The sequence below is a fragment of the Numida meleagris genome, chromosome 11 (genome assembly GCF_002078875.1).
Source record: "Numida meleagris isolate 19003 breed g44 Domestic line chromosome 11, NumMel1.0, whole genome shotgun sequence".
Lineage (NCBI taxonomy): Eukaryota > Metazoa > Chordata > Aves > Galliformes > Numididae > Numida > Numida meleagris.
In genome coordinates, this window is record NC_034419.1 from 11,756,348 (window position 1) to 11,774,014 (window position 17,667).

Here is a 17,667-nt window from a genome sequence, read left to right on the forward strand (position 1 = left end):
CTGTGACTGGAAATTGTTATTTAGTAATTTTTAAAAATAGAAAATGTTCTTCCTCAAATATGTAGCATATAAATATATACATATTTCTAACGGAGTGATAAAACAGTGTGTAGTAATTAGATGTCTGGATCCCCTGGCCTCATGTCTAACATTCTTGAAAAGTTTGTACATGTAACAATAACATTATAATAAAAACCACATGTCATAAAGCTTCGACACCACTTAGTTGATGGAATACTTAGGAGAACATAATACAAAGTGTCAGACTTTCATGCTAAATTGTCTGCTATCCTGCAGTGCAAAAATGTGTCCATTCTTGTTCTTTCTTTGATAGTGTCTGTGTTGGAATCCATTCTGACTTGTGAAGCTATGAAGAATGGCATGCCAACTGTTTCACGGCTCTTACAGATGCCGTAAGTTTTAATGTACTTGTTTTATGCTCGTAATAATTATATAAGGAGGGAGAATCTTTTTGCTTGTTCCTTATCTGAAAGATTTGTTCCTCATTCTGAGGGATGTGTATTGTATCCGTAATGATGATTTAAAATTGACAGATTTCATAGAAACCATTGCTTGTGAATATGATGGGTGCTCACTTAAAATTTCTTTGTCCCTTGGTGTGCTGGAGCATGGTGCTATGGTTTCAATTATCTGGCTATTAAAGCAATGCAAGCATGGTTAAGATTATGTATGGATCATTTAAATCATTTAGAATAAGGAATCTTTTTGTATGTCCCTTCCAGACCTACTGCACAAGGTTTGGCAGTCCACTTACTTATGGCAAAATAGATTCTTGCTCTGCTCAGCAGTAACTTTTAGACTGAGTCAGAGTGTTATGCAGAAGTTCTATCAGGTTTCTTCCAAGGCTAGCTTAGTGAAGCACAGATGGAAGAAAATTTCTTACAGACTGTCCTCCTAGTGACGCAGCAAAGTAGTAAAGGTAGGAATAGAGAAGTATTAGGATGCAGAAAGAAAGCAACGTCTGTGCATGGCTGAGCTGCAGATCATACTGTCTGCAGTGCCACCTTTCCTGCAACTAAGAGACAGTATTACCAGGGAAGTTGTTGACTGTCACCATGCTGTGACATGTCATCAGCAAGCTGAGCACAGAATCACAGTTCCTGGTGGGTTTGCTTTTTCTTAGTATGAGATGCTAGAATCATGCCCTTATAAATGACAAGATTGCCCATACTTAAATCTGGGGCTGATCTCACAGCGTACAAATTGCAGTGCTTTCAGAGCATGCTCCAGGAGTTGTGTTTCCTGGTTGGGACGAGTGGCTGCAGTTGTGTCTCAGCCTCCTATTCCTTCTACTCCATCCTTCCTCTACAATTGAAGAAGGCAGGTGATAGAGAACAGAGTGTAAGGAGTGGAGAAATTCTGTAAGAAAGCTGAATACAGGAATAGACAGATGTTAAAAGATGTTGAACAAACAGTCCACGCCCAGCTGCATCTGATATGTAGGATATTGTATGGTGTTTCCTTCATATTCATACTCTTCATGGAAATGTTTGTCATGTTGTGCAATGCAAGGAATATTATTTAAATATTTATTAAGCTGCACTATATAAACTATGAGTTTACTTAACTTTGCAAGGATGTGTAATCAGAAAGGATCAGAAAATTGCCCTATAAACAAGGGTGAGCCTTTTTTTTCCCGTCATTTTAATTTGATTTATTTCAGGATTATTCTTGGACTACTTATCTTATAAACTTGATTCTAGGTTTGAATTTGTTCTCTCTAGTATGGACCTGTGATAATTTTCTGTAGTGAACAGCAACAGAAATCTGTGACTTACTTAACTTGGAGCTGGACTCGTGATCTTTTTCTAGGACAGTTTTCTAGCACATTCTCCAGAACAAAGTACCTGGAAATGGACTAATTTATTTTCAAACTAACATTGCCCTCTAGTGTCTTTGTTTTGGATGGAAAAGTATTAATCACTTAGGCTCTTGCTGATGCCATAGAGGGGAGAGTAAAACTGTTAGCATAGTTGCATAGTCCCTGGCAATCTTTTGTCATTAAAGAATGTGTGTAGCTTTAAGGAAAAGGCACTTGTTTGGGGGAAGTCCTCTGCCTTTACAGGCATTCTTTCAGTTTTCAGCGTACTGCCTCGAATCTTGCTAGCTCTGCTGTCAGTAGTGGATATGTTCTGGGGGTAGGTGCTACTAACTTTAAAGCAGGCTTGGAAAATAAAAAGCAGTGCATAAAAACAGGCAGTGAGATAGGGATGAGAACAGAGAAGGGAAAGAGGAAAGAGGGAGTTAGGTGAATAGTATCAGCAGTGTTCTCTCAGCTTCTGCCTGTCTCTTAGGAATAATGCTTTCTTTTTTTTCTCTCTTTTTTTTCATCTACTCGCAGATTATTCAGTGATGTTCTGCTAACAAACTCTGAGAAACCACAGTTTAAGGTAGAGTTGAATGTTGATTTGCTGATATTTGTGGATATTAGTTGTGGATAGTTATGCATTAATTGATAAATAGTAGAGGACAGCTGGCTTTACTTGGCTTTGCAGTGATTCCCATCAGCATTTCAATTCCTTTGCTGGATAATACCCAAGAGCATTATATCAACCCTTAGAAATGGGGCATGGTGTGACCCATGAGTGATTCAAGTGTAGTTACTGGAGCTAATTTGCACGACTCAAATCATGGTGCTCTTCTTAGGAGCACAGGTAAACTGCATACCTTGCAGTGAGAGGAACTGAACCACTAAGGCCTATGGGTGCTGATTTTGCTCAGTGAGATCATTGGCACTGTGTAGCCAGCTTCAGAGATGGGAATTCCAGGGAGCCATGTCCTGCTCCCACTGGGGGGAGCTGTCCAGGGCACTTCAAGCAGAAATGTGCTGAGTGTCTTGTGGTTGTCAGACTTACGGCACTTTGGGGAGGTGAACAGAATATCGTAGTAGTTAGCTGTCCTTCGTATTAGAGTATCCCTTCCATTATTCATTGCTTCTTTGTCCAAGCTGTTGGGTCAGTTGCTAGTTGTAGAGTGGAAATCTTGCTTTTTTCTCCTCCACTAAGGGAATAGTGTCACAAGTTGGATCTTTAGATGTGCAGCATAGTCGGATGAATGGTGAGTTTTGAACAGTGAAGTTGTTTTTTCCTTTATCACATTCTGTTATTTGATTTTTTTCTCCATTCTTTATTAGATTCCTACGAAGCTAAAAGAAGCACTGAAAATGTCCAAGGAATGCATAGAAAAAAGATTAACAGAAGAACAGAAATTGGTAACTTCTACATTTCTTTACTGTATTTCCTAGAGACATTGCATTTCCTCTTACCTCTTTCAAATGGAAAAAGTGAGCTCTTACTACAAGATTTTCTGAGTAATGAAGGTTTTCATCAACAGATCTGCTTTCTCAAAAATATGGTATTGAGCAGCTGTAGAACAGCTGTTGAATGCATGGAACTCTTTTGAGTGGTGCAGTTTCACAGGGACTCTTAAATTAAAGGATCATCTTGATTGCTGTATGGAGCTCTGTACTCTATCAGCAGTCATAAAGATAAGAGTTAAAAAAAGAAAATGACACATGCAAAGTGACTACAATGTTGTTTTTTTTTCTTACACTCCAAACATATGCTTTGTTTGAGAACATTTGGTATCTTAACATGGCTTTTCTTGTGTTTTTTTCCCCTTAATTTTGAAGATTCACCAGCACAGAAGACTGACAAGAGCTCAGTCTCATCACGGCTCTGAAGAAGAAAAAAAGAAAAGGAAGATCTTAGCAAGAAAGGTAAACAATCTTTAAATAGGTTTCTTACACAGAAAATTGTTGAATGTGTAGCATGAACATCCACAGGTGTGCTGCTGTATTCTGTCCTGTGAAGTTCTTCCTGATCTGTAGCTAAGTGATAACACTCACTAAATGACAGCTGACTGTTTAACCTGTTTGAGGTTACTTAATGAAAACAGGCTTAACAAATGCCTGCTGCCCAGTGAAGGTCGTAGAGCCCTTTTTTTGTTTGTTTTTAGCAGCACTCTATCTGTTTCTCATCCTTTTTGTTGCGTCAGTTTTCTACATTTCCCTTGCAGTCAGAGCCTACTGAAGTTGCCCTGTTTGCCTGGAGACATTTGAGCACAGTGCTGCCTTGCTGCTGTTGTCCTTGCGGCAGCACGCTTTGGGAGGGGAAGAGAGATGCTGGGCATTGATAAACCTTGTGTGATACAGCAGATGGCTGTTAAAAATTTTTTGAGTCAACTCAGTTTTCATCATGAAAGGGGTTATTCATTCCCACCTTCTGTTTCTTCTTTGTTTAAAGAAGTCAAAACGCTCTGCCTATGAAAGTGCGGAAGAACATTCAGCAAAATACAGCAACTCAAATAACTCAGGTAACTACAGAGAGAAGAGCTTGCTTCTGCACAGCTGTGTCAATGTTTTCATTGTTGCTATAATTTTGTGGCTTAAAAGATCCAGGGTCACCATCGGTTTACACCGTAATATCAAACTACTAAATGCTGATAGTACTGTTTGTGGCATTTAATAATAGATACATTGAGGGCTTAGAAATGCCACCAGTGCTAAATTTTCAGCTACCTGATACAAAGTCCTCTGTTCTGTGTTCCATTCCTTGAAAAAAAAAAAGAAAAAAGAAAAACCACTCTATTCCATCTATTTGACATTTGACTGGATTAATAATAGCATTGATTATTTGGACCATTTGCTAATGCAGCCCTCAGAGAGAAACTCTGTGGTGATCTGTATTCCTTAGTAAGGTGTGAAGAGGAACAAAAATAAATATCTTTTAAATTGCTTCTTCATTGTCAGTTTCTAAAACAACAGAGCATTTGACAGGTCTTCATGTAGTTAAAAGGAATGGCCTGTACTACTGAACAGTTCCACAGAGTTATCTTGTGTGCCTAAAATGTGTCCAAAAGCAGCCTACTGTGGAATAGTTAGGTATCAGTATAACTTTTGGGTACAGAAACTGACTAAAAATCATCTCTTAGAAGGAGGAATGGGGTGCCATCCACGCAGTGGCACAACTCTTAAGGAAAACAGAATTTGGACGCTGAAATCCAACAGCCTAAGCAACAGAAAAGAAGTGTTTCCCATTGAGGAATACTGTTGACTGTGCTTCTTATGTGTTTGGACCTCCTCTGATACTGTGTACTGTAAAGCTTTTCTGTTCAGATAGGGTCTGAGTGACACTGTTCATATGAGTGGGAATCTTTCCCAAGTTTTCTTCAGAAGCAGGATTGAGTCTTCAGTCAATAAAGTTGGCCTGTTTTCAACAGTCTGTCTTGTCTGATTGTGTTGAGTTTTACATCACAGCTTTAGTTACTAGACTGTTGTTTTATTTAGCAGGCTCTGGGGCGAGTTCCCCATTAACATCTCCATCATCCCCCACTCCACCCTCTACAGCAGGTAAGCTCAAGAGTCTTTACAATGTTTGTTCTTAATTTGTGGTGTCTTTTTTTTTGTTTGTTTTACACTCTGTGTTTAACCACAGGAACTGTATTGTTCCCAAAGATGATTAAGGGATGATATTGTTAAAGGATGGAACACAGAGATTATGTTTATCTTGTATCAGCTTCAGTGTGGGTATTTGCCCCATTTCGAGGGCTTTAGAGAACCTCTTAATTCAATTCCATTTTGTTTATTACCTTGTCTGTGATGTACCTGGTATAATTTCCCTCTAGAATATGTTTGCTTCAGAATCTCTGATTTTACTCCAGTCCTACTGAGATTGCTGTCTTCCAGACATGAGCTTCATGTTGCAGTGTACATTTGTTCTGATGTTAATGGCCTGCAGGCTATGAAATAACGTTTGTCAATCCCTTGGTTCTATGTACTGTCCATTTACACCTGTACCGCTGTGATCCGATTTTGGAAGTTTTGGGTATGACAAATTGAGTGGCTTAGGCTACATAAATCTCCTCTCTTCTGCTATAACCTGTTGGTGACATGAGTAGGGCTGCTTATGCAGAGAAACAAGTCAGAAACTGGTTTGGGTTAAAAATAATCTCTCTAGTTTCGACCAGATTCCACTTCCAGTTTGCTGGGTAGCTATGCAGACAGTTTTGCTAATGTTTAGGACAAGTGGTGGGATGTGGTAGAGAAATCTGCTTGTGTGGGCATTGCCAGAAGCAGAAATACTTGTGAAAGTTAGGTTGCAAATATGAGTATTGAGCTATGGTGGACATGCTCCAGTCTGAAAGGGTAGAAGTAGTGCACTAGCAAACATGTTAGTTATTAAGTTAGTAAAAAAAAAACAGCAAAAGATGTTAATGGAATACATATCTAGGAGGGAAGCTGTCCGTAGCATTGTTGTTACGGTGACTCGTGTCATATGATTCCTACTTGCGGGAACTTTCTATACAGAACAACTTGTTGACTAAAGTGATGAAGTCAAATTTGTGTTTGTTGTGGATGGTCAGTCAAAAGACACTACAGCCTGTGTGATGTAATTGAAATCTTTTATGCTGAAATTCAAATTAGTCATTTCTCCTTCAAGTTGAGAGTAATTGAAGTATGTATTTTATGAACTAACTTCTTCCAGTTGTTCTGTTCTCTGGGTGCACTGACTCCTAGTGGGATGGCTTATTTCAGGTTCTGTATACTTTAAAAAGAAAACAGCTGAAAAATGCAAAGGAAAATCCCCATGCCTTCAAAGTAGATAGATATTTAGAGAACAGATTTTTTTTTTTTTCTGAAATAAAACAGCTTTTAACTTGTGTTTCAACTTTTATGTGTATTGGAACTTGACTGAAAGCTCAGGTTCAGGTTAATGCATAGACTTGGCTCAAATGGCTTAAAATAGCTGGAGCTCTGTCTCAGACACTTGGCTTCGAGTTCAAACCACACGGTCACAGTTGTTGGTCATCCTGCAGGCAGTGTGCTTGTGGTGACATAGTGATCTGCCCTGCGTGTGACATGATGCACATTGCCTGATGTGCACTGACATCAGGAAGTGCTTTAGCGGGTTGATGGTATTGGTGCATTTGTTTGGGCATAAAGGCAAGTGTCACCATTTCAGGAATGCTTTTGAAAGTAGAATTAATAGAAGAAACTTCAGATATCAGCTCTAAGAGAAAGTGAGTGACATCATGAGTGACGTATGTATTCTATACAAGTGTGCTGTTAATCACTCAGTGAAAAACTCACTGACCCCATGGTAAGATGTTATTTGTGACATCTGGTGCAGCTGTAGCTTCTGTTTCTTCCTGTTTCACTGTATTCATTAAGGATATTTACCTCTAGACCAAAATTGCTTGTGGGCATCACTGTGGTGAGACGACCTTCAAAGCAGAAATGAGGCTTTCAGTCTGTCCTTCTGGTTTGTGTTAGTGTCATGGCACGTCAAAGAGTCTTGCTGATATGATGGCATGCCAAAATGAAAGCTGATATGGAAAAGGGTATCCAACAGAAACCCTTGCCCTTGTTTTGGCCTGTTCCATCTCAATCATTGTAGTGTGTGGGTATGTGCAGAACTAGAGACTCCGACCAGAGGTAAACAGGCTTTAGGTTGTTGCATCTTGGGGAAGAAGCATACACTCTTGTGGGTGTTTCTCATTGACTGGAGTGCTTGTTTGTGACTGGCTGTGCTGCAGATACTTGGCTGAATACCATCTTTGAAATACACTGCTTAGATCGTGACAAATGAGTCTGACATACCTTCTGTCTTTCTGACATTCTCTCCTGAATGTTTTTCAGTTTTTCTTTTTTTCCCCATCTACTTGCACACTTTTATCCACTTTGCTTCACTGAGAATCTGTTGTTTTCCTTTGTGGCTAGGATCAGAAGAGATGCAGAACACCGTGGTGTGTGTTATTTAAAACTTCACTACATCTCTAAATCCAGTAAGCCCATAGTATACCAGTGAGCACTCCGATAAGACAAGTTTGGAGGGTGCCATTTGGCCAGCTCCTTTCTGAACAGTATTGCTGTCCTGCACTTCCCAGTGAGAATAAGCTGAAGGAGTTACACTTAACTTGAACTGTCCTTTTCTATGCTGGTTGTTCTGAATCCTTCACTGCAACAAGTTTCATAGAGAAATGCACCATATGGTGCATCTTTTCTGCTTTTCACCTGTCTGAAGACAACTGTAATGCTTTAGCAAGTGCTGTCCTTGACTGTCTCTGACTCACCCATGCAGCTTAAGTGTAAATGCAAGTGTTAACATGACAGGAACTGTGCCATGAACTGAATGGATTTCATCTTCTGTGGTTAATCTCCCTGCAGATTTCTTGCTAACTATCTCGCAATGCACTGTAATCACGTGAAGCTTGAATTACAGCATGTGCAATTGAAAGTATGTGTGTTTTATTTGTTGATCGAGTATAATAATGCTTACAGCGTGGAAAATGGAGTTCATTATTCACAATGCAAGTGTTGTATATGTAATAGGAAAAAAAATCAACTGCTATTCCCATGTATTTTTCAGTGAATAAGAATGTATTGATTTTTTTGGCACTAACTTTTCAGCTAACGCTATCTGTTTTTCTTACTTTGACACGGGATCTGGATGATTAACTTGTGTCCTCTCTCTTTCTCTGCTGTCTTCAATAGAGCATGCATCATTTTGAACGTGAATTTTCGGAAAAGTAAGCTAATGCTGATTTATCTCTTTAAAGATGCTCTGTTTCTGTATGGGAAAGTTTAATGCAAATCTTAAACTCGCTTAGTATTGGGAGGGAATAGAAGAATCTGAGCGTTCTTACCGATTATTTTAATGAAATACAGCATCTTTAAAAACTCTATCACTAAAATGATTTTGTTTGCATCCCATTCTCAGCAAAGTTTTTAATGCTATTTGCACAATTACTGTCACTTTAAATTCATAATTAAGTTTTTGTTTCAATTCAGGCATCAAGTTTACAGCATCTGATTTACTTCCTATTCCTTTTAACACACTCTCTTAACAAAAATGTCCCTGTAAAAAAAACCCTTGGTAAGTTCTTGTTTGAGTGTTTTATTCTTATAACTGTGTGAATGTGTTTGCAGTCAGCTGCTTCCAACATATGTATTGGAAAAGTCTTGTGATAATTGAGCACTTGTCTGAAATATTTTCTGGGTAAATATGGGAAAATATTTCACTGTTGGGTTGATCAATTTACCCTGCAGATGTAGCTGCATATGAGTCCAGTGGAGTAAACTAAGATTTCCTTTGCACCACTCATGCCAAGAAGCGGAAGACAGCTTAGGACAGATAGGTTGACTGAAATGAATGGATTTGACAGATTTTCAGAGTCATGCTCTTAATTAACATGTTCAATATGTAATGCTCATAGCTAGTCAGATACCATCTTAAAACCTGTGTTTTATATTTTAAGGCAGAGATCAGGTGTAAGATCTCCTAAGAGTTTCTTTCAACTGTGTGATGTTGGCACCACAATTTAGAAATAGTTTGTTCTGAAGAACTTAACAAATATCCAGGCAGAAAGGCAGCCTCTCCCCTACCTCCCTGTTCTTCATGCCCCCATAGTAAAATAACCACACTAAAATTGGAAGATAACACATAGATTCTTGGCCAAATAATAGCGATCCAAGCACGTGTAGTGGCTTTTTTTGCCGCAGTTTCTGTCAAATACGTCCCTTCCTTTGCTGAATATATTACTGTTATATTTGTATTCCATATAGAGTCCTGGCCACTGTCTTCATGATCACTCCCTATTGTATCTTGTACAACTATGTGCATAACCTCTTCAATTTCACCTTGCTGTTCCAGCCAAAATCTTGTCTTTCTTCTCTGAAATTCTTGCATCTCTTTCAAGCCATCTCAGTTGTGATGAGCTGGCCTTGGCTCTTTTACAGCGGTTCATCTGATCCCAAATCCAGTGCGAGCGTCTGTACACCAGTCCTGCCCTGACCACTTAACCTGTCAAAGTGGTTACTTTGTTCTTGGTCTTGTTCTTCTGTGGCAAAGTGTCTGTTTTGCTTTTCTGTGCTTTACTGGCAGTCGGTACACACATTAGAAACAGAACTCTTAACTTAGGGGATGGTTTTTAGTATGTCTAACTACAAACAGACTGACTTCTTTGGCTAGTGCAAAAACACGGGTTTGGGTAAGCCAGATGACCCCAAGGCATCAATAGGCAATGTGTTATTTCAGTTTATACTAACATTGTGTAATGTTTTGATTACTTAAGAGAGCAGCTAATCCACGTGCACCAGACGTGTTTTTTCAGTTGATCTCTGACATTTCTACTAGAACTTGAACGTTATTTCTGAAAGGGAGGAGAGTGAAGACAGGAGCCCAGTATGTGTTTCTGTGTTTTCTCATCACAGAAAAAGGTTTTCATGCCAATGAGAATTATAACACTTCTTGAATCCATGTCACATAGTTTCCTTTAACTGCTTAGTATTTGCTTAATTCATAGCAAGCAGTTCTGCCTCATTAATCATAGCATCTTGGCTGGCCCTACGTTGTTTTCTCTTTTGTCCAAAAGCATCCTAGTCCTTGCCACTTGCCAGTATATTTCTTGTGTATGTTAGAGATACCCAGCAAGCGTTGGACTATAGCTGCCATTTGTCTCCCTAGCCGTGCTTTGCATTAACTCATGATCTAGGCAATGGAATTAAAATTCAATGTTGAACAATAATGAAATCTTAACCACTATGCCCCTCCTTGTTCCAGAATACGAGAGTGAAGACAGGCCCATCATTCACATGCAACTGAAGGTGTGCTGCAAATGCACCTTCACGTGGATGTTTTGTGGAACAGCATGGGGTCACCTCTGGCCTTTGCTCTTACTCCTGCCATGTATCTTTGATCCTGTGTGTAAAAATGGTGATGTAATGTGCAGCAGCTGAGAAGCACAGGAGCACCGTGTGTGGGAGTGGATCTTGGGTCAAAGAAGGCCACCTGCCTGGACCTGAGCTTCCAGAACCTCAGTGCTGGGTTAGCTGCCTGCAAGCATAGCTGGTTCCTGGCTTTCCAGCCCTCTCCCTGCAAGTTGTCAGGGCATGGAGCTTAAAGCATAATGAGACGACATGACTGGGCTAAAAAGCAATGGCCAGAGTATAAGGTTGGAGCGCAGGAAGAAGGCAAATGGTGTGAGTGGTGGATTGTGATTCCTTTAGCCTGTGAAACAAGCATTTGTTTTCTCCATGGTTGGAGAAAGTCTGACAGTACTGTGGAAGTGTAAAACATTTCCAGAAAAACTCTATCTGCAGTTAGTCATCTAAAACTGAAATATAATCTGATCAATCATCACAAATGCTACAGCAGAGTGCTTCTTTGTAAAACCTGTAATGTCAATCATGTAAATGTGAACAGAGGGTAAGATTTGCTTCCAGTCAAGATCACATTTGAGTCACATTTTGCATCCCTGAGAACTGACGCCTTTTAGGCTTCTTCTCAGAGGTGTCTCAGGTGACATGACTCATCTGCAGATGGAGAGATTCGATCATTTCAGCATTTTTTCATCCTGTTCCGTTCTTCACACTCCACTTGCTTTCAAGGAGTAAATTACTAGTCCAGGACTGACACAGTCCAGCTATGCGGCCGCAGTGCTCTGCAGCAGGAGCTCTTTGGCATAATCAAACATCATCTTCTCTCCTCATCTCAACAGGAGCATCGTCAGTACCCCCAGCACCGCCACCGCCACCCCCGCCACCAGCAGCTCCTCCTCTAAGTACAGAGGTGCCAACACAGCCAAGTCCACAGCCCGCTGTCAGTGCAAGCCGAGGAGCCTTACTCAGCTCCATTCAAAACTTTCAGAAAGGAACTCTGAAGAAAACACAGACGTGTGACTACAGTGCTCCCAGGATCAGCTGAGGCTGCTGGTTACCCCTGGATTGAATTCCCCCTCCCGCTCCTGTGCTGTCCAGGAACAAGACCCTTCTGATCAGCGACTGACCCACCAGCACACATAGCACTAGTCACGCTGTAGCTCCCTTTTACCTCTATTTCAGCTTTACTCAAGTAGCAGCACTCCCCCATCTGGATTGCATTGCCATGCTAAGTACTCCATTCTTTATTTGGTTTCAAGAACTTTGTTCTCTAGCTGCCGTTTTGGGTTCAGCAACTTCTATATAGCTGAATAAAACTCTGAGAATAGGAATGACCATGATCGAGGTGCATTAATGCATTTTTTAGTTCTACTGTTTCCCCACTTTTTTCAAATTACAGGAATCTAGTTTTAGCCTGCTTTAAGTTTTTCAACACTAGTCACCCAGCAGTAACTCATTTAACTTGCTGGACTGAATCAGCATATTTTGAGATAATCCAAAAAGAACCAACCAACCAACCCACTCCAAAACCAACCAACAAAACAACCCGTAAAACATACTGCACAGGTGAGGGAACTGGAGAATTAAATCTTATTCCCACCATTTTTGCTGATGGACTAAAAATGCTGTCTCAAACTTGTTTCAATGGACATCCTACCTGCAACTCTAAGGGAAAGTGTTTTTAAGTAAGGAAATAGTTGAAATGGGAGTCAATTGGGCACTGGGATATTATTCATGATTTAGTTAAATGGAAAGTTACTTCAAATTAATTTTACAGCTTAGACTTTATTGAAAGATCCTTTTTTGATTTGATTAAAACCTTAAACAAATTGCACTTTAAAGGATTATAGATAATCCATTTTTTAAATTCAAGTACATCAGTGTTTGTTACTATGCAGAGAATGTCTGTACAGTTTCATGTAACCTGTGATATTCAGTCATTTTTATTAAAATGTTAATGGAGTTCCTCCAGCAGCGTGGTGGTGGATGTATTCAGCTAGGATTTTGCCTGCAAGTCAGATTTCTAAGAATCTAGCAGCACTCCTACCAGGACATACCCTGAAAGGTATTCCTGACCTGTAACTGAAGTAGGACCTGAGCCCTTGTGTCTACTTAAGAGAGGTAAGTATCTGCTCTCAAACGGTTCAGTGGAAAGGCACCTTGTGCTGGCTGCAGAGCAAGCCGTGCTGCACCGACTTCTGTAGGCAGATCTGCTCCCTACCAGGACAGTGACAGAAGCTGCTGAACAAAAAAGCTCTCCTGTCAGGCAGAGCTCCTTAGCTAAACCCAGGTATGTGATTGCAGCAAAGGCTGATGCAGCTGTTGCCCAGCTCTTCAAACATACCCAACTACTGCTTTTGAATAAATAGTTTATTACCTTACCCAGGTCTGAATAAAGTAGCTTTTTTTTTTTTTGCCTGTAAGAACTGTAGTTTGAGCATCCCATTGTTAAGCCCCCATGGCAAGTTTAAACAAGCAAACAAAAAAGAAAACCAAGGCACAAAACCATACATAAAAACAAAACATCTGAGCAAGTTTTTATCACTGTACATGACAGCTGGCATAGAAAATACATGTGACAGTTAGTAAAGAATAAATAGCTATTGTTTCCCATCACATACTGAAAAGGATCAGGATCTTTATTTAAGCTCTTGTGCAGCTTTCCTGTATGATCAGAGCACATGAGCCATCTCTTCACCCATACTACATACTTCCAAAGCCATTTCATACAGATATTTGCACTTAAGCTGTTGAATTAAAAAGCAAGGCTTCGCTCAACCCTGGTTTTATCATTTGCCTTTAGTAAGCCTTGCACATATAGGCTCCTGGAGAGCTGTGCATTCTAGGACTAGACTCAGAGTGGCCCTCATTACTCAATACCATTCTGCACTCAACCACCATCATGGTCAGTTTAGCACAGCTAGTCTAATAATTATGAGACGAGCAGAAATGGAAGACTTTTTCTTCCCTCTGAATTTAGAACATATGGAGAGATCCTAACCCACCTGCACTGCTGAAGTACAAGCTAACTTACAGACAAACGTTACCACATGGTTACTTAAATGAAGTGGCTTAGAGGGAAACCCCATCAGACCCCACTGCAGCCATATAAATATTCTGGGAGATAGCTGTATGTTACTGTACAAAAGTTTATGTAGCTATACAACAAAGTTATGCATACAAGTTGCCTTACACCATTAATACTTTTTAAAGCAGGACTTTAAAATGTATATTTACAACTTAGATATTCAAAGTTTTCTTCACTGCAAATATTATATCCTTCACTTGAGGTAAGCAGTTATCTTCTAAAATTTTAGCATAAGGCATAGGAACATCTGCACCTGTAACTCGCACAGCTGGAGCATCCAAGTAGTTGAAGGCAGATCCTGAAACAGAAAACGGTTGTCAGGTTGCTGCACAGTTTGGTTTCCTCTCAATTCAGTTTCAGAATCTTAATATGCTTCCAATAACTTTGTTCCTGTAGTACCAGAGACAGCTGTTCCCACTTGCCTAAACTACAGTGCACGATGATAAACAAAAAGTTACCATCTTGCTTCTCAAACAGTCTGGTTCCTGGGATAAGAATTATACCACAAGACCATCTGGAGTGACCGTTTGAACATGTCTAGAACAAGACAGCTACTAAGCTCCTCAGATACGAGGCTTTAAATTTGTTGTCACCTGGCTTTATCAAGAAGTCATGAGGATTTAGATCAACGTACGGATTGCAGAAATCAGTACCTTCCATGATCCTGGCGCAGATTTCAGCTCCTACTCCAAACTGTGGCCAACCTCCTTCTACAGTTACAAGATGATTTGTCTTTGCAACACTGGCTTCCACTGTTTCAATATCCATTGGTCTAATGGTACGCAGATTTATAACCTTAAAAAAAGGCACTGAGTGAGTTTTGCTGTGATCTAATCCTGACATTTTCTGCTGCTTGGGCAAAGTGTCCTTTAGCACTTTGATCTATTCTGACTTTGACAATAAGACTTAATGAAATTGCTTTTTCTCTTGACAGATGCTGCAGAACGGTTTTTGGTGGCTCCTGGAAAATGCTTGCTATATATAATCATGCTGCTACATACTGTCATTGTTCTGCTTATTGTTCAGGTAGATCAATCTGAAAATCTTTAGTAGTTCTCCCTTGATTTTGCGATGAGAAGGTCAAACGCAGAAACAAGAAACACATTTACACTGACAGTTAAGGCACTTATAAAAGTTTGTAGTTTATAAACTGATGTTTTACAGAGCCTGAACAAGGTGACCCTCTGCCTTTTTCCTAGTACGAGAGAAAAGCAACAGAAACCGTACACACCTCACATTCAACACCTTCTTTGGCCAGGATAGAAGCTGCTTCCAAACAGTGCCCAACAGGTCTTGAGTGTGCCACTAATGTAACATGAGTTCCTGGAACAGAAACAAGTGTTAAAAAAGAAACAAATCCAGAACAAAACACACAAACAAGAAAAGCTTATTTTTTTCTTGGGCTCTTTTGTAGGTAATATTAGTATTCTCTTGCAAATTTAAGTTCCTTACGTTTATTTGAAATGTTAAGTATTCTACACCCACGAAATAACATATTTAATACTTTTTAGATTATCCCTTTCATGTATTCATGTTATTCAGTGATAAATTATAAACTAAGAGGCTGAAAAGTTACGATGATCTCTTCTGCATTTTTGACAAAAATTACATACTAAGGTGAGGAGAATTTTCTTGCACATCACCTACACCATTCCTAGATTAAGAAAGAAGTCATTTAGAAAGGGACAGTTTTAAATGAGATACAGGGAACAAAACAATTGAGTATGCTACAGGATAAATAATATTTGAGTATTTAACATTTTAAATACATTCCCGTCCCCCATGGCAGCAGTATTCTGAATAGCTAAGAGTCCCCAGGCAGCTCAGTTAGAAAGGATGCGTACGGATACACACACCACGTTCTCAGCTTACCTTCCCTTTCTATTTTGGCCTTTCCAATTGGAACAACAAAGTCCTTTGACTGTGCCTGTTCAGACATCTCGAAGGGAACACCGTACAGCAATTCATTTTCCAGCATCACAACTAGAACAAAACATACTTGGATTAATTTGTACTTCTGCAGGAACAGGCTGTACCTACGATTAACAGTACTGCAGCAGAATATTTGCAAAAGCAATACAAAAAATTAAACATCAGTCAACTTCACTACTTAGTTATTTTAAATATTGTCTCAAATTTATCTTAAACATGATCAGGTATATGACAGTGATACAATTTTACACAAGATTTTAAAGTCCTTCATATGATTTTTCCTTTAAAAAAGTAAAAAAAAAAACAACCCAAACCAACCGAATCAGAACAAAGAAAGCCTGGCAGAAGATATGAGTTGAGAAGCCCATGCTGACAAAGGCAACTGACTTACAAAGCCTCTGTAAAATTTGAGTCTGTATACTCATCTCTAAAAACAGATCAAGGGAAAACTGGAAAGGTCATGGTTAGGAAATGTTTCTGTAGAACTACTTGCTTCAGAAGTCTTATGTTTTGCATGTGTGCTTGTGAGAAAGAAAGAAAGATGAAAGTCGCCCTGCTTTCGGTTAATGAGATTCTGAATTTATTATCTAAGCTTCATGATCTCTAAAAATGAGTTACATTGTACTGTATCTGCAGGAACTTCTCCTGACTCATCTTCATCCTTTTTAGTGCCTTTACAATAGGTTCACAAATGCATCTTTTAAAGCTTCTAGATGGGTACCTGGAAGCAGGTCAGAACAGCACAAAATTAGTCGGCTGCTAGCAAGCTAAGTGACCATAAGGGAAAGCAGTTAAGGCGTACCGATACTGACACTTAAGTGTTGAATAATCTTTTTATTTTTTTACACGAGGCAGGAGAGGAAAAGAAACATTCTATTCAGGAACGGGAGCTAAATACTGCTGTGATCTGACTGTGCTCACCTGGATTATCATCCCGGATCGATGCCTTCAGCAGCCCTTTAGCATCTTCTGAGCTCCAAGGACTAACAACTTTCAGTCCCGGGCAGTGCCCGTACCAGGCAGCGAAGCACTGCGAGTGCTGTGCAGCAACGCCGGCTGATGCCCCATTGGGGCCACGGAAGACGATAGGGACGGGGATGGTTCCTGCAGACATGTAGCAGGTCTTGGCGGCAGAGTTGATAACCTGGTCGATCGCTTGCATGGAGAAGTTGAATGTCATGAATTCACACACCGGCCTCAACCCCGCCTATCAAAGTTAGATCACATGTTTTAACATAAAAGCAGTTTGTTTTCTATTTCAGTTCAGAAGGAAGGAGGGGGTACTGACCATCGCAGCACCAACGGCGATTCCCGTGAAGCCCATCTGAAAGAGAAGCAAACAGCATGAGCACCAGAGCACGGCCCACGGAGAGCCCCGCGGGGTGAGCCCCGCGCCGTACCTCAGAGATGGGGGTGTCAATGATCCTCTTGTCCCCGTACTTCTTCCAGAGCCCTCTGGAGATCTGCGGAGCAGAGCGGCGTCAGGCTCGCAAAGCCCCCGCCCCGGGCCCGGCAGCGGCCACTCCTTACCTTGTAGGCACCGTCGTACTGGGCCACCTCCTCGCCCAGCAGGAAGACGCGCTCATCCCGCTCCAGCTCCTCGTCCAGCGCCTGGTTCAGCGCGTCCCGCACCGTCACCTGCGGGACAGTGGCAGCCGTGCAGAGCAGGGCGGGCGTCCCTCAGGGCACTCGCACCGCGCCGCCCGTAGGGAGGAACCCCTCGCCCCCTCACCCCCCCCCGCTACCTGGATGGCGGCGGGCGCGGAGAGGCGGAGGCCCCTGCGCGGCAGGAGGAAGCGGCCTCGCGGAACCAACAGCCGTAGCGCTCCGGCCGCCGCCGCCATCTTGGCCGTGTCCTCTAGCGCTGGGCAGCGGCCCGGCCCCCCGAGCTTCCTCGGCTCCGCCCCGAGCTCTCGCGACAACTCGTGCCAGTAGCCGGCGCGCTTTTAATGCGTCACTTCCGGTC

At 41.0% G+C, this 17,667-nt stretch overlaps 2 protein-coding genes across 6 annotated transcripts in view; one reads left to right on the forward strand and one right to left on the reverse strand.

The window, feature by feature from the left end:
• PXK (PX domain containing serine/threonine kinase like) overlaps positions 1-12,016 on the forward strand; it is a 31,959-nt gene extending 19,943 nt beyond the window's left edge. For 2 of the 5 annotated variants that reach the window (XM_021409153.1, XM_021409157.1), the window contains 7 exons: positions 335-413; positions 2,363-2,411; positions 3,155-3,232; positions 3,653-3,739; positions 4,266-4,335; positions 5,309-5,371; positions 11,521-12,016. In XM_021409153.1, coding sequence (XP_021264828.1) covers positions 335-413; positions 2,363-2,411; positions 3,155-3,232; positions 3,653-3,739; positions 4,266-4,335; positions 5,309-5,371; positions 11,521-11,726 — 632 coding nt within the window. In that variant the 3' untranslated portion in view covers positions 11,727-12,016. Of the gene's footprint in view, positions 1-334; positions 414-2,362; positions 2,412-3,154; positions 3,233-3,652; positions 3,740-4,265; positions 4,336-5,308; positions 5,372-8,812; positions 8,898-11,520 lie in introns of all 5 variants that reach the window. The other 3 variants (XM_021409155.1, XM_021409156.1, XM_021409154.1) reach the window with 3 other exon arrangements.
• On the reverse strand, positions 12,447-17,607 carry PDHB (pyruvate dehydrogenase (lipoamide) beta). Its single transcript, XM_021409158.1, has 9 exons — positions 17,447-17,607; positions 17,232-17,339; positions 17,102-17,164; positions 16,990-17,025; positions 16,623-16,908; positions 15,642-15,752; positions 15,001-15,092; positions 14,423-14,564; positions 12,447-14,067 (listed from the first exon to the last, which is right to left on the reverse strand). The coding sequence occupies exons 1-9, from the start codon at positions 17,543-17,545 to the stop codon at positions 13,922-13,924; spliced, it is 1,083 nt and encodes a 360-aa protein (XP_021264833.1). The 5' UTR covers positions 17,546-17,607; the 3' UTR covers positions 12,447-13,921.